This window comes from Mchenga conophoros, linkage group LG17 (genome assembly GCF_057382185.1).
Source record: "Mchenga conophoros isolate Kocher_MC1m ecotype Shallow Benthic linkage group LG17, M_conophoros_male_GT1.1, whole genome shotgun sequence".
Lineage (NCBI taxonomy): Eukaryota > Metazoa > Chordata > Actinopteri > Cichliformes > Cichlidae > Mchenga > Mchenga conophoros.
Window position 1 is genome coordinate 28684109 of NC_140542.1, and position 25236 is coordinate 28709344.

Sequence of the window (25236 nt, forward strand, 5' to 3'; positions counted from 1 at the left end):
ATTTTCAGGGTTTTTATCAGTTTTTAGTGTTATTTTGTTATCGGTTTTTTTTTTCGTTAACTCGGTTTTCCTGGGTCTTTTCACGTGTGTTATGAATAAATCTTCTTTTTTCGGTACCGGTACTAGTTTTATTTTGTTGTATTTATCCGCGACACCTTAAAGGCCGGTCCATGAAAATATTGTCGGGCACAAACCGGTCCGTGGTGCAAAAAAGTTGGGGATCGCTGTTTTAGACCATATTTAATAAAGCATTAGGTCCATTTTCTAAACCCTTGTCATACCATGGTCCAGAACTGAGGATTATTAGAAATAAGCTCATTGGCTAACTACTTGTGATTCACGAGTCAACGCCCAATGAGCATGCAGTTTCACAGCCAGACGTGCCCCTTTCTCAAAACCTCTAAGTTTTGAGACCAACATGGTGAAAATCCTCATCTTGAGGCTCCTAAGGAGACTTCACAAACCAAGAGGTGATGTAGCTGTGGCCATCTTTTATACTATCTATGGTCAAAATAGAATTAAGCCTGTAATTTGATATTTTGTATCAAATTAAACATGTAAGTTATTTACTAAAAATACAATAATTTTTCAGAGATAAGCAGGTAAAATGTAGCTAAAAGTTATGGGTTTAGATATCGTGGGAGCTAGGGAGCTAGCCAGAACTAGCCATAGCTAAAGCTAAAGCTCATTATAGCATACTTGCTGGTTTTGGCTAGCTGTAAACTTTTGACTGAAATATATACACTTTGATGCAGTCTCTGAAACTTAAATTACTAGATGCTTAATCCAAAACTGATGAGAAAACCCAGCTAAACTCCAGGTAAAGCTTAATAGCTTAAATTGATATGTTAATTTAAATCACAGTCTTAAAGAAATGTGTGCATCATTTTGTTTGCAGATTTTCTGTGTCCAGCAGCAGTTTAGGTCATATGTAGGCAGCACACTGTCTACACACAGTACACTGTTAACTAGATTAAACCACTACCCTTGTATTGATTTTCTCAGCCTACATAAAGAGGCTTTCAATTACGCAAAAACAGAAACCTTACTAATTTTGAACCATGAAACCAATTTTTATGGTTATTGAAGCCAGAACAAAAACATTGCAGCAAAATGACTCAGTTCAGCACTGGGCGCTAGTAAACAAAACGCTTCCTTTCTGGGCTGCTTGTTAATTGCATAAGATAATCCTGAGTGTGAGGGATACGCCATTTTGAGCATGGCAATGACTGATGAGCATGGAGGAGAGCCAAATCGAAAAGGAAGCCAGGAAATGAAATGCTGGGCTGCTTTGAGCCTGGAAGAGTTGTGTGATGCAACATATAGGCTAGCAAAGTGACCTGCTAGTTTGCTGAGATTTGGCTTGAATATTAAGTAATATGCATTAAGCTAACTAGTCATGCTCTGTAAACCCAAAAAGATCTAGATTAATGTCTATATTTTGTTATGCATATTTTGTTGTCTATCCTTTGTAAATATTTTTATTTCGTTTATTTTATAACATTCTTATTCCTAATTATATTTGATGCAGTCCTAACTGACTGTACAACAGTCAATAACACATGAACATACATGCCTTTCTGACTGTATAGTCAGTCACTCTACCATTAACATGATGCTCCTGTAAACTGTGTTACTTTACCTGAGACACTGCGGTCTTTAGGATCCCTCTGCAGTTTGACCCTGAGGTGAGGGAAGGGGTAGTATGGACCTTTTCCCTATGGCCCATACACAATGGTAAGACGTTAAGTGCCTTGTGCTACTATACAAAAACCATACACCATTCATGCAACATATTTATATATATATTTATATATATCAAGATGATTCCATGTGAATGCATGCAGCTTGGTGTTTCATAGATGACACTTTGAGAACTTTACTACAGTGTATGTGTTTTTTCCTCTTTCACCTGTCTCTTCTCCTGTCCGTTCTCCGACCACCCATCTCTCGGTTTGTCAAACCAATCTGTCTCTTCCCGTCTAAGGTGGTAGGCTTCAGGGATAAAAACAAGCACAGCTTCAAAACCAATCTGAGAATCTGGACTTTTCCATCCACTTACAGAGGATGGTTATCAGGTCATTTAAAGGTGATTACATGCCATTGAAAAAACGTCTACATATTAGTTGTTAGGTTGCAAAAAATATGAGGAAAAAATATGAGCCAAACAGAAGTTTAATCTGTTACACTTTTTGCAAAGTAGGAAAATGATGCCAAAAACCAAAACAATTCCATATGTATGCACAGAAAATAAGGCAGATTGAGAACGATTAAAGCACTATTAGTACAACACAGTAGCATAAACTAAATCTATCTTGCCATACTTGTCGATAGATGTAAATGTTGGGTATATTTCTATAATTTTTCTCCAGTTGTTAGGAAGGTGAATGAGTCTCCTCCCCAACAAGTGTGTGATGAATCTTATGAAAACTGTAAAAAATGTAAAATCATTTAAATTTGTTTTAAATTTCCAATATAAGTATTGTTTGTATTACCAAATTTGAAATGTCTTAAACCTCCCCAACATTTAGACACCATTTTGTTGATATGCATTTTATTTGTGGTGCAAGTTAATATATTAGCGTAGAGAACTGAACTAATACTCTACCATTGGTTGCATCGTCTCTGTTCAAAGCCATCAGGGAATCACTTAGGGCTGCAATCAAGGCAAACGGGTTTAATGTATTATAAAGTATGAATAAAATATTGGGATCCATATGAATCAATAGGTAAATAATTAAACTGCATTCAAGACAACTCAGACATGGCATCTTTAAGCATATGAAACAAAAAGATAGGAAATGTTACTATGAATGTAGTTTGCACTTAATGACAGCCCATTTTGCATCCTGTTTTAGTAATACATTGTCCTCAGCTTAAAGTTTAGAAGTTCTAGAGCTGCTTTATAGAAGTCGTTTTTGAAACACATGATTTATTGCGAACCACTGCTATCACGACAGCAAGTGCTGGCAACAATAATGTTTTTTCCCCTTTCCTGTTGTAATAGTGCTTTTGAACCACTGTTTTGGAAAAAAACACTGTCCTCATATGTATGACAGCTCATTTGCTTTCAGCTATAGAAGCTGCACCAAAAATAATGAACTATGTTTGCTTAACAGAAGTTAATCAAATGATCAGATTTTCGGTGATCTTCTTACATGAAGGAGGCATGCATGCATTTCATGCAGCATAAAATCACTCATGTATCACAGTGCACAAAAGCAGATATTTAAGACAAGACATGCATGTAAAAGTTTTATATTTATTAACACAGAAGTATTGCAAAGAAATATCATGCATTTCAAACAAAATGAAACAAAACAAAACAAAAAAAACATTTTAAATCTTCCTATAGTTTAGTCTTACTGGGTACTAGTAGAAAGTTAAATGCAATCATGGAATAACTAAGTAAATATCCTGTATTCACATTGCACATCAATAATCCAAAAATATATATTTGTATATTACTGTCTATGAAAATGCAGACAGGACACTATTATGCTTAAGAGAAATTGACTGAAACTGACAGAACTCTAACTTTTTGAGTGGCAAAGGCACTTTTTTCATTGCATCATTTACAGTGAAAACATTTTCTCTATGTGATCTATTTTAAAGGATCAATATACTACTGTCGTCTAAATGCTTAATTAGAAGGATTTAAAATACTTCAAGCATTTCAACAGCTACGTGTGACATCATGTTGAGTTTTAAAGTTGTATTTCTTGGGGGACGCCTTTCATGTATCTGAAACAGGATGTCAGACTGTACAGTGCAGTGAACTCATATAGGAAGATGTTACACAATAATTGGGATGAGAATAGAACAGAAAATAGAAAACAGTGTATACATAAAGATACATTCAAGTCTATAGGAAACAGAAAAGTTTACAAATGATTTGCATGCACAAAGGAACTCAATATTAAATGTACTTGCACTAGAAAGGAATAAGAAGACACATTCAACAGAATGCAAAGGAAAAACAAAAACACCTCAAAAGACATGCTGAGTCTGAATGAAGAAACACAAGCTATATTTTACCCACTTTAGTAATAAATTCATGCAAGACAAACCATAACCAAAAAGTGTTAATGATGAAACGCTAATTAGGAATGAAGTGGCAGTGTAACAAGTCTGTTTTTTACCTTCGCTATCTGACATGGTGCCCTGAAGATCATCCAGCAGCACATAACTCCTACCCCTTGTTGGCTCTTCCCTGATATGTTGCTGCTGCTGGGAGTCTTGCAATGAAAGGCAAGAACCAAATTGGTCCCTTGAATCGGCTGAGATGGGAGGCAGAGGTCCCGCTGATGCACGGGCCATACCCATAGGCTGCCCAACAGGGCTCAGTGGACTCTCTTCTTCTGAATTCTGGGCCACTATGGGTATTCTGCCGCGCCCACTTTGGACAATGGGAAGGCTAGTAGGTTTGGTGCGACCAGATGGGGTTTGATAATTTGGGCCGTCTCCAGATGCTTCACCATCTCCTTTCAGCCTGAGTGAAGAGCTTGATGGGTCTCTTTTGATAGACAAGTCCAGGCCATAGCAAGATGTGGGCCTGGAGGATGGTCTTGAACGACTACCACTAGGATAGGCAGAATCCAAACCCAAGCTCTGACTCAAGTTAAGTGACCCAGCCAAGTTAGCACCCAGGGTGGATCCTAAATACTTTTGCTGCTCTGCAATATTCTTCCGAAGACCAAAGGTAATCTCATCTTGCAAGAGACGGCTGGATCTTGGGGATGCACTGGTGGACCCCAAATAGCTAGTATAGTCAGTCTCTAAACCTCTACTGTCTGTAATAGAGGAATACTTGGAGGAGATTTTAGGATCTAGTAGTGGTGTCTTATGTTTTTGGTACAACATAGATGCTGGGAGTTGTTTAGCTGCCTGCTTCTCAAGAGTAAGTCGACTGATGCTATACTTTTCTGACTTTGGATAGTGTCTCTGAGAGTAACCAGAGATGCTAGAGCTTGGTGTATAGTAGTGCTGTGAGAGACCTGTCAATTGTTCTAAGTTTTCAGTCCCACCTGTACTTCTCCTAAACTCTTGCTTAAGCTGCTGCTTTAAAAGTTTCAGTTCATAGGGTTCCTCCATGGTATCCTCTTCGTCAGGGGTCTTTCCAAAGGTATGAAGTCTGGACGTGGATCCCAAATAGTCAGTAGACCCCAGATCAGCAGCACTCCTACGAAGCAGTTTCTCTGCCTTTGCCAGCTCCCTCTCAGCCAGACTATAAGATGAGGACAGACCTGTGGAGCCTTTAGCTAGTTCTGCAGCATCTTCCAGCAGCATGTAACTCCGAGGTGTGTGGTGATCTACATCTGTGTAGTAGGAATCAGAGACAGCTGACATTGGGCTACCTGCTATACTTCCCACTTCTAAGGCTCTGAGATCAAGATGATTCCCATATTTGTCATACTTAACACCAAGGTAAGCTGATGAAGTGGGATCAGGCTGACGGCTAATGACATCATATTTCGTTGCATCGAGCTCTGAGAGTAGGGCTGCTTGTCTCGCAGCTTTCTGCTGCAACAAAAGCATTTGGTGGTAACTCTGCTGCTGGGAGGTAGTGAGCGAAGGGACAGAGGAGTAGATTGAATGAGACTGGTAGGACTGAGGTGTCTGGTAGAGAGACTGCTGAAATTGACTTTGAGCGTATTGGTACTGAGAGTATTTTCCATACTCGTGCTTGGTTTGCGGTGGGACAAAGTCATCCAATTCTGACTGAGGAGCTGTCCTGGGACGTTCAAGACCATGACTTTCAATCTCCTCATCCTCACCACCTCCTCTAGTCTCTCGGATGTTGCTAACCTCACTGTCTGACATGTAGTCTCTGTCCTCTGCAACACTCTGCAAGTAGGCCCTTTCCCTCTTCTCTCTTTCTTTAAGCAGTGCGTCCTTTCTACGATTAATGCCCATCTCCAAGTATCTTAGCTTTGCATCTATCTCTTTCTCCTCCTCATCTAATTCTGCTTGTCTTTTGCGGAGCTTGGAAGACTCGCGCTCCACCAGATCTAGCTCTCGATCAATGTCTTGTAGGATCTTGGCGCGTGCCATGTTGGAATTACGGCACATTCTTCGACGGGCTGAGCCAGTGCTATATGCTGTCTGTCCAGTGGTTGTTGACTCATCCTCTGATGGAGGATTTGGGAGAGTCCTCTTCACCTTCTTTTGAGTCCCTGTTGGTGTACCACCTGAGCCTATGCCCTGTAGGAAAAAAAGTGTTGTAAAAGTAGTTTAGTTCCCAAAATAATTGTTTAAGGAGCCTTCAGCTTCATAAACAATATGTTACTCAGATAAATTAATTAGTGATAACTGCTGCATTTTATGAGTAATTAAAACAGAGCAAACTGTATAAATTTAAGTTGTTTGATAGTCTTCCTCTATAAGGATGTATTGTAGTAGAGTGATTGAAAGACAAATTGTTGATTATCTTTTTTCTAGGTAACAGTAACATATGTATTTCTGCCCATAAATATTCCACACTACTGTTGCACAAGAAATAATTTATTCACAAACCCTTGATGGATCTCTGACAGCTTAGTGTTTCCTGCAACCTCAGCTTATTTCCAACTGTTTATGTATGTATGAGATTCTCAGTGGTGAATTGCCCAGGCAGAAAACTGACTACAATACTCCATGATATTTTACCTAGAAATGGGATTAAGCTGAAGATAACTCTCCAGAAATGTCAAACTTAATCAACCAAAAGAAAAGTTTAAACACAGATCACACCATCTGAAAGTTAAAATAAATTCATATTTTTGGCTTGTGGTTTTGCTTCCTGGATTTATGTCAATTACGATGGTAGTACTTACAGTATAGCCTTCACCATACTGGGTTCCAGATGTTGCTCTTTCTTCTCCTGTTGGACTCATGGGCTTAGGATCAGACATAGATCTCTGCATGGATTTCTGTCCTCTGGGACTTGCTGGAGAGGCTTTTGATGGATCAGGACTTCCTCTTAGGTTTTGTGGGCTTGTATCACCAAGGGATTTATCATAAGACACAAACTCAAGGGATTTGCTTGGTGAGATACAAGGGGATACAGGGGAATAGAGCACTTTGGGGGATTTAGGAGGGGCCTGAAGAGTAGAAGAATCAGCTTTGAGGTTAGCAGACTGCCCTATTTCTAAGGGGGTAGGTCGTTTCTTTGGTGAGGTCCTTTCAGAATCTGAAAGCTCCATTCTGGTATCCATTCTAATGTTCCCATCTGTATCAGTTTGTATAGAAATCTCAGTGTGGGCTTGAAGAGACATCTCAGACTGCCCACCCCTATCACCTCTGGCAGTACGTGGACGGCTTTGTCTGCTTCTGTTCTGAGCCTCCCATTCATCTTGATCCTCATCATCAGTCTGCACACAACTGTCAACGCTCTTTTTAGCAGTTCTCTTTTTTCTACCTGCTGTGTAAGCTTTGCTGACTGCTTCATCCTCTTCATCTGTCTGGCACCCACTATCTGTGATCTTTCGGGCCAGTACAGTGCCATCAGGTCCTAAGACAACTGCCTCTTGTATGTCCCCACCTGGGTACATCTGACGAAGCTTTTGCTCTTCCAGTTGAAGACGGAGCTGCTCTTGGAGTCTCTGAATCTGCTCAAGCTGCTGCTGCTGCTGAGCGTAAGTTTCTTTCTGCATTATAAGGTGAGCCTGTCTTTCCTCTTCTTGCTGGGCAAGTATCTGCTGTTTCATGGCCTGCAGCTCCTCCAGTTCCTTTTGCACCATGAGTTGTTCGTGTTCTCGGAACCGCTGAATTTCCTGCCGTTCCCATTCTAATTCCTCAGCCAGGCGCTGTTGCTTGAGTTTTTCCATTTCTAGTCTCTCGCGCTCTGCCTGATACTGGCTGTCTCCAGGAACCATGGGTGAAGAAAGCGCTTCCAGTGAAGCAGCTATAGCCTCCAGAGATGCATCAGTATAGGTGTCAAGAGATAAAGAAGTTGCTGCAGTAGTTGCAGCATCACCAGCAGTAGTGCCTCCTCTAGATATCTCTAGATTGAGTGGAGCATCTGCTTGTTCTTCTGCTGCAGTAGTAGAGATGGTGGATAGAAAACTGTGGGATCGAGTAAGTGGTAGGTTCTGGAGGTTGGAAAGAGAAGGCATGGTGTCGCTGGTATGCATACCTGACAAGGTGTTGTATGCTGTACTAAATATGGACCCTGGCTGGGTGGTAATGGCATATGTAGATGGGACTGGGGCTGCAACAGAGGAATAAACCACTCCATTTGATGATCTCAAAACACTGCTTGTACCAAAGAGTGTGCCAACAGCACTTGTGACTCTATCTTGAGAATAGGGAGGAATTGTCATTCCAGCGTAAGTTCCTTTCTTGGAGTAGTCAACAGCTTCACCTGTCAAAAGTCAAAGATATCATTTCAGTCCCAGTATTACAGAATTATTAATTGTTGCAGCAAGCCATGCCTTGTTCAAATAATGAAAAAAGGTGGAAGACCAAAAAAAACTCCAATGAGGTTCAACAAAGTAACAGCATGCAGGTACATGCAAAAAATATAATGGTAAAACAAAAAAAATGATTAAAAAAAAAAAGAAAAAATGTCCATGCAAAACAAAATAAAAACAAAAAGTAGCCATTATTTCCACATTAGCCATGAATAAGTGGAAGCAGTTCAAAGTGACATTTAAGTGACAGGTCTGCAATGTCACTGCACTGACCTGCATCAGAAATCTTTGCTGAGGTAAGATCTACTGCACCTTCAGTTGTGCCACTGAAATTATAGCTGTTTTTACTCTTGTAAATGAAGAGACCAGCCTCTGCTAGGTTAGTATCTGACATAGAAGGTTTAATTCCACCAAACCCTCTCATGCCATAAGGCGACCTGTCATACTGATAGTGGTCGTCACGATATCCAAAGCGATCTTCAGGCAAGGGTGTGGTAGGTTGGTGAGTTGCACAACTTCCTGCAAATGGAAGCTTGTACACAACATCACAACATACAGCTCTTTTCCCTGCAGTCAGATCCACTGGTTTGCCATCGTCTGTGATTACAGCTGTAACCACTTCGGTAGACGCAGTATCCACTGAAACCACAGTGTTGAATGGTTTATTTGTGCTAAGGTCAACAGCTCCTGACACTGTGGTTGTGCCATTAGTTAATCCATTAGCAATACAACTTGCAACAGAAGCGGGTGCAATTGTTACAGGGGTGGCCTGGAGTGTTCCTCCACTCGTACTAGATCCAACTGAGAGATTAATAGGGATCTCAGCAGTAGCATGAGTAGACGGCTGAGAATCAATTGGTCGATAAATAATTTGAGAAACGGGTTCAAATGATTTGTTTTTTGTTAGCTGAAGGGGTACTGAAGAGGTCAAAGAGGTGTCCAAGTTGTCGCGTCGCTGGATTGTGGCAGCACAGGTCACGATGGTAATGCTATCAGTTACTATAGAAACTGTAGATGATTCAGCACTGAGGTTGACCACAGGGGACTGCACTGCACTGCTGTGACGACTGACATCAGTCGTAAGGGACTGATGTCTTGAGTCTGGACCAGCAGACAGATCCACACCACGTGTGGTTGATTCTGGATCCACTTTCATAGTCCTAAGATCTACCACCTCAGAAGGTTGAATAGCCTGTCCATTCTGTGCTGGCAACTGGGGCATAGGCTTCTGCATTGATATTGGGAGACCATTTGCCCTTGGAGCTGGCACTGGTGGTGGTGTCCTTTCATGAACAACAGAGACAGTGGTCCTTTGGACTTCTGTGGTAACCACTTGAGAGATGAGGTTGGGCATCACCACAGGTGGCTGTGCTGAGGCTGATATAGCCTCAATTATATGACAAGAGCTAGATACATGTTTTTCAGGCCCACAAATTTCTTGACTTTCAATGGATTCTGTGACTCGTGTATATGCCAGAGGCACCCTGGTTGTTTGAGGAGGTGTTTGTTGCTGCTGCTGCTGCTGTGAATATGGTTGAGGTTGAGGCTGCTGATGGTGGTATGTCTCAGGCTGAGCTTGCCATGAAGGAGATGCTGGACCAGGGCTAGAGGGAGCATGAGTGGTAACACTATCTACAGGAGAGCTAGGCTGAGATGGCAGAGTGATGACCACATATGTGTCACGAAGATTGCTGGCATATCTTGGAGAAGAAGGAGACTTTGGTGATGGTTGAAACATTTTGCTTTCAGAAGTGGGGCTTAGATTAAGGGCTATGTCACTAGGACCTGTGGGAAGTACAGAGGGTCTTTGTGGATGTGGGGCATGGGCAGGTGATGAAGGCTGTGAGCCAGGCTTTGGTGCAATTGGTGGTTTAACACCATGTCCTGGTTTGTGGCTATCCCCAATTCCAACGGGGATGGATGGCTTTGGGGGTACAGGAGGGGGAACATGAGGTTTGTATGTTGGAGTAACTACTTGTCTTGTAGGTGATGCTTGAGCTGTAGTCATAGTCACTGTCTCTTGCCTTACTGGAGCTGCTGAAGCCTGAGGTGGAAGTGGAACTGGAGCTTTCCTGGGAAACACAGTAGGTTTTGGAGGAGTAGGAGGAGGGAGCGGCGGTGCAACAGGTTCTTCTGTTTTTTCCTGAGAATTAGCCCTACGCAGGACAGTTGGCTTCGGGGGCACAGGTGGGGCAGTTGATACTACACTTGGTATACCAGGTGTATACTGGGGGACTGTAGGCAAGGGTGATACACTGGCAATCACAGGAGCTGATGTTTTTGTAGATGCACTAGTCAAGTCCACAATATCACCTTGGGTTGCTTTGATTGTGGTTTCAGGTTGCTGATCTGATGTGGGTGATGGAAACGTTTCTTTCACAGGCTCAGTTTCCATTGCTGATGAGACATCTGATACAGGATTTTTCTCCACTTCCTTTTTAGGTATAATTTCATCATCAGAAGATAACTCTCCTGAAGAGCACTGCGTTACTTTTAAGTCTGGAATAGGGTGGAGTGCCTTTCTAGATGCAGTGGCTTCTACTTTTGGCTCATGCTGAGTTGGACTTGTTCCAGGAGTCAGGACTCTTTTCATTAGCTCTTCATAGGCAGTTTCAGCATCCAACAATGGCTTCCCATCCATGTCTAATGTTATTGTACTGCTTTTGGAAACAGTAATATCAGCAGGTTGTAGCACAATTTCTGGGTTAGTGCTTTCCTTTTTTGCCTGCATATTTTGGTATTCCTGCTCCAGCTGCATGAATTCCTTTCTTTTCTTTATCATGTCTTCATAAACTTCATCTGGCGATCGCAGCTTTTTGGGCTGAGTGGGAACAGTAATCTTCTCTGTGTCCTCGAGATCAGCTGTCGAATTGTCAATAAGAGATGCATATGCATAATCTTCGATGAGCATGCCTCCATATAGGGACTCTTTTTCTGGCTGAATTTCACCTTTGTCAGCTGTTGGAGACTTGGCCCTCAGCATTATCTCCTCATAGGCTTCATCAGCAGATCTGAGAGGTTTTTTCTGTGGTTTATCAATATTTTGATCATCTGTTGGGGAGTGAAGAGATACAGACATGGGCAGCTGATAGGTTTTCTGGACTGCCGCAATCTTTGCAGCATGGATTTCCAATCCTTCAGGATCTGATTCAATACTGGGTGAAAAGTCTGAGCAAGATGATCGTCTAATCTCCTCCATTTCAGCTTCCTGCCTCTGCTCTTCAGTTGGTGAGGCATCTTCAATAGGGGAAAGGTTGCTTGGCGGTGTCTTTTGATGCTCTCGCCTCCTCTGGGCTCGAATCTCATCTTTATCTTTTTTGGATTTTTTCCCTGAGCCCTTCTGTTTTTCTTGCTCCCTGAGCAGCTCCTCCTCTTCCCGTAACTCTTCTTCCTCAGAAGAGTCTTCGATAGTTGGCAGCATTTGACCAGGTTGTCTGTGTTTGGCTTTCCTGTGCTGTTTACCTTCACCACTGCGGATATGGCTCGGACTACTGCTATCACTGTCTTCATCCAGTGATGAGAGGGATGTTGGGGAAGTTCCAGGAGTGAAGCTGGACGCATGTAGACTGGAAGACCCCTCACCTCTAGACCGGTCATCTGGAGAATCTGTCAGGCTTTCCATTTCAGGCTCTCCATCATCATTGGGTATAGACACAGGGCTGCTAGTTGTATTCAGCTCCATAGTTTGGAATTTGCGAACTGCAGTACCACTTTGTTGCTTCCCTTCTTTTGTTTCTGCTTCCATATCTTTGTTTATATCAGGTTTATCCACTAAAGTACCAAATTCCTTATCTTCATCATCTGGGCTTATGGTGCTTTTCTTGGTAAGCCGTCTGACTTTCCCTGTCGTGCCCTTCTCTACAGTTTCTGTTTTCTTTTGTTCCTTTTGTTTCTTCTCGTCCTCTCTGATCTTTCGCCGAACTAGGTTTTCCTCATCAGATTGTGAAGCATCTTCATTCTCACTCATTTCCATTATCTGTTTTCGGATAAATTCTTCATCATCTCCTGACATAGGGCTTTCTTTTCCAAAGCTTTCACTGCTATCGTCCAGGGAATCTGCCTTGACATCCATGGGCACAAGGAGCTTTTTCTTTGTGGTACCATTGCCGTTCTTATCAGAAACCACTCTGTCCTCTTCTGAGCTAGGAGAGTCAGGTGAGAGAGGAAGCACTTCTAATTTACGCCTGGTCTTTAGAGTGTCTGTTTTTTTCTCCTCTTCTTGTGTGGTTGCCTGGGCCTCAAGGATGGGCAGGACAGTGCTTTCTAGCTTTGCTAGGTCTGATGGGCTGGTTGGGCTGCCTTCCTTGACAGCTGCTTCTTTAATTCCAGGCTCTTTCAAGGTCTCCACTGTTTTCACCTGATGAATAAAAAAAACAAACTTTTTCAGTATATATGCTTAATTTCTGACAATTACGAAGACAGTTGTTTTAAATAAGCACAACATGCAAGTTCATATGAATTTAGGAATGACAGGAATGAAAAATGAAGATTTAAAATATATTTCAGGAGTTAATAGGAATGACTAGTGTGGGGTATTTTCGACAATGACCATATGAGAGCAAAACCTTGAACTATTATCCAGCTCTTACTATTCCACTTTTCAGGAATGTCATATGCTTAATGAGTAATCCAAACATTAAACTGTATATTTAACAATTTAGACATACATTGTTTAATTTGGCACAAAATTAAGTGAGCATTTTTATTATAATTAATATCTTTGTGTACTTGAAGTAGATAATCATGGTATTGTAATGTAATGACTCATTGTGTTTCAATGTGTGTGTAATAACATGTCAGCTCATTTAACTAGCTCTTTGGAAGTGTCTACTACTGTATTTCCCTCATTTGTGCTTCTTCTATTTTAACATGTGAGTAATATTGCTTTCACTATCTGTCATTCATTTGGCACAACAAGAAGTCATTAAAAGCAACTCTGATACATCAAATTAGCTGAGGAGGAATCTATTTAGTGTAGCAGCATGTTTTTAAAGAAATATTAATAGTTGGTCCAAGATTATCAATAATTTTATTGCAAGGTGAAGCAGTAGGATATATTGTTCTACCAATACTTCATTCAACCTCTAGTAAAACCCATCTGGAATGAACAATTTTTCATTTCCTCCAACTGTAAATTCTTGTTTTGTATTTAAGTTATTTAAGTTTTTTTGTTTTTGCAATGGTCAAGCAGTTCTGAAAGATCATTTTTTCTAATCTACCTCTACATCTGCTAAATACTATGGTCACCTCAGAAAGTTCGGCTTCATCATTGAGTTTTTCAAGGGGCTCCTTTTCCTCCTCCACGTTAGTGTTTTCCTCCTTCGGGCTGCTGTCCTGCTCACTTACTACAGAAACTGGGATTTCAGGTTCTGTGACAGGAGCTGAAGATACTGATAGAGGCACACCTCCATTTTCAAAAGCTGTCTCTGATACTTCATCCTTCTTTGATATTGCATCCTCGCCTACATCAAACTCTGCAGTGCCTTCTTTGTCGCACACTGCGTTTGCCTCTAATACTGAAATAGTTGTCTGCATGTTGCCAGCAACAGGTTGTGACTCATCGTCTTTTTTGTCACATTCTGCTTCGTTCTTCTCTTTGATTGACAATTGCTCATCGCCGCCTGTCACAGCTGATGTATCTTCCTCTGCTTCGTGTTGATTTTCAGCAATACTCTTTGTCTTTTGTGAGCCCATCTCTGACTCATCTTGGAAAAGGTTCCCCTCACTGGCTTGATCGCTGACATTTGTCTTACTGGTAACAGCTGAGGATAACGCGCTGTCTACACTTTGCACTGGCACCTCATTGACCATTTGTGGCTCTTCGAAGTCAGGGGGTGGTGGAACAGAGATAACCGTTGCATTGTCAGATTTATTATCTGATTTTAACACCGTGGCTTCGGGTGTGCACTCTTCTTCGACCACAGTCTTTCCTTTCTCCTGTGACTTCTCTGACAAACAGCATGCTGTTTCAATAATGCTCTCCTCAGCTGGCTCATTCTTTGTTCCTGCTTTTATCTTGTTCTGTATATCTATTTCTTCTTTTGGCATTTCCTCTGGAACAGTTGCAGCCGGCTCTAATCCCGTTGCAGATTCCTTCTTGTCGAGAAGAGGAGACGAATTTTCTGTATTAGTAACATTCTGTTCCAGAGGTTTCTGGTTAGTTTCATTATGAACTGTATTCTCCTCATTTTCTTTTTCTTCAGCAGCTTCCTCGTCATCAGGTTTTACCTCAGTAGTTATCGGTACACATGCATTTGTTTTAATCTCAACTGTTCCCTCATCAGCTCCCTCAGGTGCTTTCTGCGCTGTTGTGTCTACCTCATTATTAAGTTCCTGAGAAACTTTATTTTCAGCGATGTTCTCCTCATTTGATTTCTCCACAGCTTTCGTTTCTCCTTCAAACTGAGCAACAGGAGAGGATTTATCTGCCAGATCAAGTAATGTGGGCTCCTGATCTTTTTCTGACTGTTCATTTTTCACTTCGTTTGCCTGACCTTTTCCCTCTGAAGCTGAGACAGGATGGTTTTCTGATACTGCAGAAGAAATTTCAGGTTCTGCACTTGCTGCCTGTTTTTGTTTTAATTCTTCATCAGCTTTATCAGGTTCAGGGACATCAACTTGTTCAACAGGGGACGCAGAGTTTTTCGGTTCTACTTCTGCACTAACATCACTCTTGACATTAGGTGTTGTTCCACTGTCAGGTGGAGTGTGATCTGCTGGAGTAACTTGTGGTTCACCTATCAGGGGTTTCTCGGCTAAAACCTCTGTTGTTTTCTCCTCTTTCACACTTGCAGCCGTAGTATCAGGTTGAGCAGGAGCTGTTTCCTGTCTAACTGCTTCAGGGATCAAAGCAGGCTTTGGCTCAGCTGCATTTGTTGTCACTTCTGGATGCTTTTCTTGACTGGGTTCCACTTTCTTACTATCTGCCAGGGGAGCGGCAGCCTCACTTTGCGTAATCTCGGGATTTGGCTCAGTTTCTGCCCCAGCAGGGTCTGTTGTCTTGTCTAAACCTGCATTACTCAATGGATTTTGTGTCTCACCTTCCACAGGGAGAGAAAGGTCCTCTGTGGGTTTCTCAGAACTACTCTGATGTTGCACAACTGCTGGGATTTCACTGACAGTTGCACTCTGTGCTTGTTGCTCATCATTAGCTATCTCTGTACAGGGATGAGGATGGTCCTCTGATTCTTTCTCAGAGCTACTCTGTTGTTGCTCAGCTGCTGGGAGTTCACTGACAGTTTGTTGATCAGAATCAAATGGCTCTTTCCCTGGCTGAGGGGGATCCTCTGCTATTCTCTCAGAGCTGTTTTGCTGTTCCTCAGCTGGTGGGGCTACATGGGTACTATCAGCTAAACTCTCTGAAACAGGAACTTCTTTCTCAGGGTAGATGGCATTCTCATCTTCTTCTTGTTGTTCTGTTGTCTGTGGTGGGTCATGCGAACTGTTCTCAGGAGGAGGAGTGCTATGATTAGGTGAAATTACCGCACTATCAAGCTCAGCCTCAGGGGGTGCTAATTTGGTCTCAGAAGTTGGTGGGGTTAGGTTTGCTGGTTCTACTACTGGAACCTCTTTCTCAGGGTGAATAGTATGCTCATCTGCTAGTGTTTGATTTTGTTCTTTTGAGTGTAAACCATTCTCAGGAGAAGGAATACTATGATTAGGCGAAATCAGTGCACTCTCAGGCATGGAGTCAGTAGGGGTTGTGGTCACTACTTTGGTTTCAGAAGCTTGTGGGGTTAGGTTTGCTGGTTCTACTACAGGAACGTCTTTCTCAGAAAGAATAATATTCTCATTTGCTAGTGTTTGGTTTTGTTCTTTTGATTGTGAACTGTTTTCAGGAGGAGGAATACTATGATTAGGTGAAATTAGTGCACTATCAGGTGTTGATTCAGAGGGGGTTGTGGGCACTACCTTGGTCTCAGAAGCTGGTGGGGTTGGCTCTGCTGGTTCTACTACAGGTTTGCTATCTACAGCAGCAGGGGGAGGTGTGGAGGAGGGAACAGGACCAGGAGGCTGCTTCTTCGGGGAAGCCATGGATGATGGTGAAACATCTCCCAGCTGGCCTGACATCGCTCTTTGAGTTTGACAGGTGAGGCAAAGCCATTCTTTCTGTAAGACAAACATTAAAAAAACACTGTTAGTAATTTTGCCTGAATGTTTTTACAACCCAAAGTCCAACTGTGTAGCATCCCCTCTTCTTGTGAGGGAAGAGACAATATGCGGCTCTAAAACCAATATATATACCTTTCAGCATTGATGGCTGGCATCAGATGCAAGCTTGAGAACTGATCTGTCCTCTTTAGTCCTCTTAGAGAACACAGCGTCCAAAGAGACTTTTAAAATTCGATTAATCTGACCTGACCACAGAATATTTTTCCATTTTACATCAGTTCATTTTAAATGAGTTCTGGCACAGAGAAGACAGCAGTGTTTCTGGATCATGCTCACATATGGCTTCTTTTTTGCATGACAGAGCTTTAACCTACAGTTGCGGATGACACAGTGAACCACGTTCTCAGACGGAGATTTCTGGATGTGTTCCTGAGCCCATGCAGGGATTTCCATGACAGAGTCAGGCTTGTTTTTAATGTTGTGCCTTGTTCCTTGCCCACATAGATTTGTATACTGTAAGCTATTCAAAGTCTTTACAATTTTGAGGAACAGTATCCTTATTATTAATTGTTCTACAATTTAGAAACTGTTTTGCAGGTTGGTGAGACTCTGCCCAAAAGATGCTCTTTTTATCATTATAATTCTAACACTGTGAAACAAAATGTTTCTGCACATTTAAAATGTCACTGTGACAAGTTACCCTGTGACAGTATAAATTCTATTTTCAAGGGGAGCTTTTACTTTTGTGGGACTTAAGAGATAGGTCCATGCATAATGCATAGTAATGGGACCAGGGGTTTACCAAGGCATGTCAGAAAGGGTTGGGTGGCCGATGCAGACATTTATGAGGCAAACTAAGCACAGAGACTGCATTATTATAGGTTTTGCTGTGTATGTGTACAAGTATATATGAACATAAACAGTGCATCTGTATCAGCAGAATTTTTGCATCTGTTGTCATCAGCAAAATGTTAATTAAACACTTCAAACATTAGCAATTTCAGGGGTACTGGTTTAGTTTACCAGTTACCTAACATGGAGGTCCAAGTTTGAATCCACCCTGTTACTATTTACTACTGGGGCTGGGCGATATGACCCAAAATTCATATCTCGATATTTTTTAGCTGGATGGCGATATAAGATATATATCTCGATTTTTTTTTTAAAGCCATAAGTTAAGAACAAAAAGAGAGTTCCTAGTCACACTGTGTCCCAGATGTCACACGGGCACTTTTATTTACATACAGCGTAGATGTACATGAAGAAATTACTCAAAAATAAATTATCAGCATTTATTAACCCTTGTGTGGTGTTCATATTTTTGTTACTCAGCCAGTGTTCATGGGTCTGGTGGACCCGCTAGAGTTTTGGCTTTCCAAATTAACACTATCAAACAATTTTATGTTAAATTACTCAACAGATGTTTACTTCATCCCAATTACAAGACATATGAACAGCAAACATGGTTAATTTTTTCCCTTTACCTTTGTTAGATCACATTTATGAATTAATGTGCTTCTCGTTTTTCTTTTATATAAAATGTTATAAATAAATCAGTTATAATCAAGTGGAGTGAGTGGAAAGACACAACACATTTACACGTGAAAAAATAATTAATTGTTTAATTTTTCTTTTGAAAAAAACTGAACACGGGTCTCACAGACCCGAACACCATACAAGGGTTAAATAATCATGGTCCATAAATAAAAGAAAACAATGTTGTTTTTGTGCATAACAAAAAGCTCACAATTGTGCAGTCAAAATGTAAACTAATAGACGCTGAGCATAATAACAAAGAGACAGATTTCACAGCTGCACCACGTCTCTGAACAGGTGCCATTTGTGGTCCTTATACACACACAGTACGTATCACTCCGCGAGGCTCCTCCCCGGTAGCCGTAATCCTCCGACAATCCATCAAGCGGTGCAGCTCCGTAGCTTAGCAAAGTCATACTAAAACATTTTTTGACAGATTGCTGAGCGCTGTGTACCACATAAAATCGGTTCGCGGTCAGTAAGCACAACCAGAATTCATACATAAGGCGCGATTTTTGAGAAAATGAAAGGATTTTAGGCCGTGCAGCCCCTCCGGGCTGCATGTCGTTAGCGCGGTTAGCTCGCTAACACGTTGACGCCGTCCAGCCCCACGCACGGTAACTCGCTAACAGAGATTTTCCTCTTTCATCTTGTCATTGCCTGCAGGTGAAGCTATGGGGGAGGGGGAGTTGTGTTCAGTGAAGGAGAGGCGAGGCCGAGTAACGTTGCGTAGAGACAAAAGTGGACGAAAGAGAGGCAAACCTGCGGCTCCACAAGTATAATTATAACGTAACATAGACTATATCGATATAAACGATATTGTCACATCTTATATCTCGTATGAAAATATATCGATATTTTTAAAAAAACTCGATATATCGCCCAGCCCTATTTACTACATATCTTTCCCCCAGCTTTCCTGTCTTCTCTCCACTGTCCTATTGCAAAAAAGCTCCCTCCTCACCCCCCCTTCCTACTTAGCTAGCACGTTTTCCAAAGATCCTCAGCTTCTTAAATATGTCATTTACCTTCATTACATCTCTAATATGATTGTGATACACAAAAAACTGTAAAGAATATTTTTTTGCAATATTTTCGCAATAACTTCCTGCTTAAAATTGCATGGGATGTAATTCTGGAAGACGACACGTGCTGACATAACTCTAACTTCTAATGTGTTGTCTCTGAGCTCCAATAAAGCTCTGCTGGAATGCCAATCCTATTATGGCTGGGTTGTCCTGGGCACTCATGTAAACAGAGGACACTTGGGGAGCAAGGAACTATTTAATGTAGGGACACAAGACCAGAACAAGTAGTCTGGAAAAGCAAAAAACAAACAAACAAACCACAAAACACCTCATTTCACATTTTGCCAAGTGCACTGATATTCTTCTGTGAACCTCTCTTGTGAATGTCTTCGCCTGGCTTAGCAGCAGGGTTTATGCTAAATTCATAAAAGATCACAGGCTGTATGCTAAGCCATGCAGCAGACAAGCCACCTCTGTCCAAGCGCAGACAGAGAGAAAGAAACAAGGAGATGGGAGGGGAGGAGAGAAGATGACAGAGGGAATGTTGCAGCAGCACAGTCAGATTAAATAAGACATGATATGCCATGTTTTAGACCTTGCCTATAAAATAAACCTTACTCTTGTACCGTACTGTACACTTTACCCGAAATGACAGTTGGGTATTGTAACTCACGAAGGAACAATATTTTAGTATATATGAAATAGCAACTCAAAAATGATATTACTGCATGTGTGTATGTCCAAGTATTATCCATTTGACCTCTTCTGTGGGTCCCTGCTCAAACAACTTGAGACAGGAGCTCCTCCGGCTTGAGGGCTGCATCAGTTAAACCAGAGAGGGCAGGCTCTGATAGCTGGAGTGATGGCCACCGATAGGAAATGCAGGAAATCAACTCAGACTGTCGGTCAGCCTCAGCCACTTCACAGCCAGTCATCACCAACGTTATCAAGACATCAGAGCTGGAACACCTACAGCTATTACTGCTCCTTTTAATACACTTACTGTAATCATTGTGTCTCTTATAGCTAGTGAGATAAACCAAACCAAGCCTTTTAAGCCTTGAATCACTGCCCCATTGAATTAAATGTGCTAATTTTATCTACAATACAACTCACTGGCAATCTCAAATGCAGTTCCGATCTTACAGTTATCCCTCTGAAAAGCAGTCAATAAATTGTACCTCTAGCTTTATACAAAACTAGACAAGGCAACTTTGTCACTGCAGATGTCAGAACCTTAATACACATCCCGGATGTCCTTTGGCCCCAGAAAATATGTAGTGAATAAGTAACTTCGGTATCTGAGTTTTGGCTTAGCATATGCCTGACAAAATGAGCAACTTGGGCTCTGGTAAGTAACAAGGGACAGAGTATTCTCAAACTTATTTAGCAAAAGAAAACTAGAAGTCAGACTGTAATACTTCATTCACAGTCATCATCTATTTCTACCATCAGGAAAGATTTCTCACGGGTCTCAGCAAAGTCATCACAAATTCTATTTACAGGGTGATGAAACAGCATCTAAATTAGCAAGAATCTTACACTACTCTCTGAGACTCACCACGTAATCAAGCCATCTCATCTCATGGTGAAACCTGAATTAGTCACGAAAGCAGTCTTTGTGTACTAGTGCATTTAGACTTGTGTGTAATGGACAAACTGGCCTCAGACTGTATGACAACTGTATATCCATGTACATGAAAAATGATGAACATCAATCGACAGCTTCCATTCTCTGACTAAATCACAAAGGGCCAGAATCTGTTTCACAGCAGGAAGTAGTTGGCATTAGCTGCTTTCTTATTTCAGATTAGAGTGTGCATGACGCAGAACAGGTGAGAACTTCTTACTTGTTGGGAATTCAGTGGGAATATTACCTGTACTATTTCTACATCAGCACAAATCCAATGAGTTGAACACACTAGGGAAGTTCAAACTACATCAGGAATTTGTGATGTCACGAGAACCAAGAAGAAAGTTCGGGGTCTCCGTTTACAGTGCAAAACTACTGAGCTACCGCTGATTTCTTATTTTATTTGAATTTTTTTTAAAGTGGTCTTGAGAAATAGTGAAGGTCTTGCAGTGCTTTTCTTTGGATACTGGGTGTTTTTTCACCCATTGTCAGTCCAGTCTTGTACCTGACCTTTTTTTCTTGATTTTTTTTCTTTTTTATTCCCTTGTTTGCCAAACCACTTAATGCTGACTGCTGAGTCATTCAAGCATAAAAAGGTACCTCACTCAAGGAAAAAAAACAGTATTCCGTCTGCAAGCAAGTTGGCGAAGAATCAATTTCAAAATCTATCTTTAGGCATTCTTTTACTTGCAGCCTGTCACAAAACAAGAGGCAAAAGGTTTTACTGAGTGATTAATCCAAATTTGAACATTTTGATTCAAAGTGCCATCAACATGTATGGAGAAGGCCAGGACAGAGGTACAACAGTGAAACCCTATAGCAATTTGGAAAAAATGGTGGAGGTCCATGGTCATGTCATGGTTTGAGGTTGTTGGGGATCATGCCATGACAATTTGATTCACCATATAAGATCATCTGGAAAGGGCCTGATTGGCAGCAGTATGACAATGATGCCAAACACTGCCAATGAAGTAAAAGCATACCAGGATAGAAAAGCCCACAATGGAACACTGTCAGTCATGGATTGGCCTCCTCGGGCCCGGACCTCAAAATTATTGAACCGTGTGGAATTATTTTCACAGAGAACAACACAAAAACCAGCCAACATCCAAGGAAGAGCTTTAAATGTCTTTCAAGGAGCCTGGAGAACTATTCCTGAAACCTACTTGAAATCGAAAGGAATCTTACCTAAGAGAGTTCAGGTAAAAGTGTGGAAAAATAAAGGTGGACAAATAGAGGTCTAACAGTTTGCAAATCTGATCGGGTGTGAAGTTGGTCCTGTCCTCCAAGGAGCTGTCTTCTTGTTAGACCTCTGCCTCACCACTACATATTTCAAGTACAACGAAGGCTTTTACAGACAAAAACATGGCTGTGCCATGGGCTCCCCCGTGTCACCTATTGTAGCCAACCTTTACATGGAGGAAGTGGAAAGGAAGGCTCTTGGCTCTTTCAAAGGAAGAGTAACCAGCCACTGGTACAGATATGTAGACGACACCTGGGTCAAAATCAAGACACAAGAAGTGGAATCCTTCACTGCGCACATTAACTCTGTGGATAAAAACATCAAGTTCACCAGGGAAGACACAAAGGACAACTGTTTGCCTTTCCTGGACTGCGCTGTGCACATTGAAGAGAATGGCAAACTCAACATCGAAGTTTACCGGAAGCCCACACACACGGACCAGTACCTCCTGTTCGACTCCCATCACCCTCTGGAACACAAACTTGGAGTAATTAGGACCCTACACCACCGGGCAGAACATGTTCCCTCTAAGCCTGAAGGAAAAAAGAAGGAACACACACATGTAAAGGAAGCACTCAAAACGTGCGGCTATCCTAAATGGGCGTTCTTAAAGTCAGCAAAGAGGCACAGAAAAGAAGATCAGACACCAGCGAGGGAGGATAAGAAAGACAGGCGCAACAACATTGTCATCCCCTATGTAGCCGGTGTATCAGAAAAACTCAGGAGAGTTTTCTCCAAGCACGACATCCCAGTGTATTTCAGACCCAGCAACACGCTCAGACAAAAACTGGTTCACCCGAAAGACAAAACGCCAAAACACAGACTTAACAATGTGGTGTATGCTGTACAGTGCAGTGAGGAATGCTCAGACCTCTACATTGGAGAGACCAAACAGCCACTTCACAAGCGCATGGCACAACACAGAAGAGCCACCTCCACAGGACAAGACTCAGCAGTCCATCTGCATCTTAAGGATAAAGGACACTCTTTCGAGGATGCCAATGTTCACATTTTGGACAGAGAGGACAGATGGTTTGAAAGAGGAGTGAAAGAAGCCATCTATGTACACTGTGAGCGACCATCTTTGAACAGAGGTGGTGGTTTACGACACCAACTCTCTGCCATCTATAATCCAGTTTTGAGATCCCTTCCCAGACGCCTTAACGCCCACTCACATCCTGGGCCATCTGATCTCAGGAATTCGCATGATAAGGTGGGGCCAGGTTTCACAAAGAACTCACCCGAAACTCTGGCTGATTGGGACCCACACCCAGTTTCACACCTTGGCTCAGGCGATTAGAGGATCATCAGGGGGTCCTTTTGTCCCTCTGTGGGGGGATACTCCCACTAGGTTCATATCTGGGACTCTCCACCATTTGACCTTAGAACTGAAGAAGCTTCTCGGATGAGAGGTGAAACGTCTTCAAGTAACTTAAAGAAGTCCAGACGCTTTTCTTTGCAAGCTCCTTTGACTACGATGACCTGGATGACTGAGAACCTTCACAGACAAAAATAAAGGTGGTCATACCAAATATTGACTTTCATTATTTCATTATAACTGCCTTTTATCCTTTACTTCCATGTGTGTTGTCATGTTTCAATAGACTGCTGGACCTACTTTCTATTTTCCTTACTAAATATAGAGAAAGGAAAGATGGCTGAAGAGTTTTGCACAGTACTTTATCTATCCACAAAAACAAAACCAAAAAATCTGAATTTTTTACATAATGATCTTTTCTACATCAGCTTTCAAATAAATATGACATGCCTCTGTAAGATAGCTGTGATGGCTTCTGCAAATCGCATCATGGATGATTCATGTAACCTAGGGAGTCACTCACGCACATCACCGTCAAGGATTTTCTGATATCACGTGGGCACCAAAGAGCTGACGAACACTAACACCCACAAAGATGAATTTGTGGCAATGTTGTTGAAATGCATATACTCAGATAAAAAGCATAAAAAACCTTGGAAAATAAATACAAACTCCCTCTCTCTTCCTACATGAAGCTCTCAAACAAGCACGAGCTCAAACATGAATGAATCATGACAGACTCAGAAATTTTCCATCTCCGTCAGGCTTCCTCCAAGGACGGAGAAAGAAGACAAACTGAAAACCGCAGACAGGAATCAGATGCTGGGACGAGGCTGACCATACCCATGTTAGGTTATTGTCTCCAACTGGGAGTAGGAGTGTTGTGAAGGTCGGCGCAGCTCTTTGATTAACACGAAGGATCCTATGAGGGTTTGGCTCATCTAAATTTAGACAGCGCTTGGCCCACAGACTTGGTGAAGTCGCTTCCTCTTACCACTGCCTGCACTTTACACATTCTTGGACATATCCACACATACATATACTTTTCGTGTATTTTGATGATATTTCTTTCTATGACTTTTCCTCTGAACTTCAGAAGCGTCGTTTTAAACAGATGATTTAGAGGAAGATGGGACAGATGGATAAAACAGATGAAAGGGAGGCAGTGGAAAAAAGACTGATAATGTTGGGTTAGATGCAAGACAGGATGAAAGAATGAGGGGAAGATGATAAGTAGGGAGAATAACAGTCAAGGCTATAGGCAGAAGGAGAAAATGAACATAATACAGCACACTGAAGGACAAGCTGAACAGTAAAGGGAAGGAGCTTAATGACCATTGGAAATGACTCAACATCAGCTACTGCCAACAAGCTTAACGTTATCACCCTGTATATCTGCAAATCAACTGCCAAGAGGACAGGACAAGCTGCAGTTTGTGACTGCCCAGAATGACTTTAAAATGTTACACTAGAGATTGTGAATGCTTTTGACGTCATTTGTACATACATTGGCAAAAGTTCCTGCCATTCTTCCAGGTTAACGCCTCTTCATCAGCTTTTTTTTTTGTAGTGTCTTTTCATTAATTAGGTTTTCCTTTATCATATGCAGACTGTAGAGATAGTTCCATATTGCAGTTAACTTGCCTCATGTCTTTATGTCAAGTAGATGATCATTTTCATCCTGGTTACTCTCATTGCTCTCATCATCTTGGTTAGCTGATTTTAAAAAGTAAAATGCGCTAAAACACCCTCTATTTCTCTAAAAAATAAGATGCATCGGAGTTGTTTCCACCACTGTAATTTTTCCTTAAGCATGCGAATTAAAAGGTGCTCATGATTAGGGATGGGTACTGGTGTCCGTTCTGACATAAACGGTAGTAACCAGACCGAAAAGCAGCGCACATTTCGATGCTTTATTTCGGTGCTTTTTTTTTCCTGAGCTGTGATACACTTCTAGCCAATCATTTTACGTT

The 25236-nt window shown here is 41.7% G+C and overlaps 1 protein-coding gene across 11 annotated transcripts in view; it reads right to left on the reverse strand.

The window, feature by feature from the left end:
* Window positions 1–25236, reverse strand: part of pcloa (piccolo presynaptic cytomatrix protein a) — a 70457-nt gene that overhangs the window by 19099 nt on the left and 26122 nt on the right. For 7 of the 11 annotated variants that reach the window (XM_085251860.1, XM_085251855.1, XM_085251859.1 and 4 more), the window contains exons 4-10: window positions 13641–16502; window positions 8667–12750; window positions 6816–8344; window positions 4143–6204; window positions 2609–2656; window positions 1913–1995; window positions 1643–1718 (exon numbers count right to left, since the gene is read on the reverse strand). In XM_085251860.1, the coding sequence (XP_085107986.1) occupies window positions 1643–1718; window positions 1913–1995; window positions 2609–2656; window positions 4143–6204; window positions 6816–8344; window positions 8667–12750; window positions 13641–16502 (10744 nt within the window). The remainder of the gene's footprint in view (window positions 1–1642; window positions 1719–1912; window positions 1996–2608; window positions 2657–4142; window positions 6205–6815; window positions 8345–8666; window positions 12751–13640; window positions 16503–25236) is intronic. The other 4 variants (XM_085251864.1, XM_085251863.1, XM_085251862.1 and 1 more) reach the window with 2 other exon arrangements.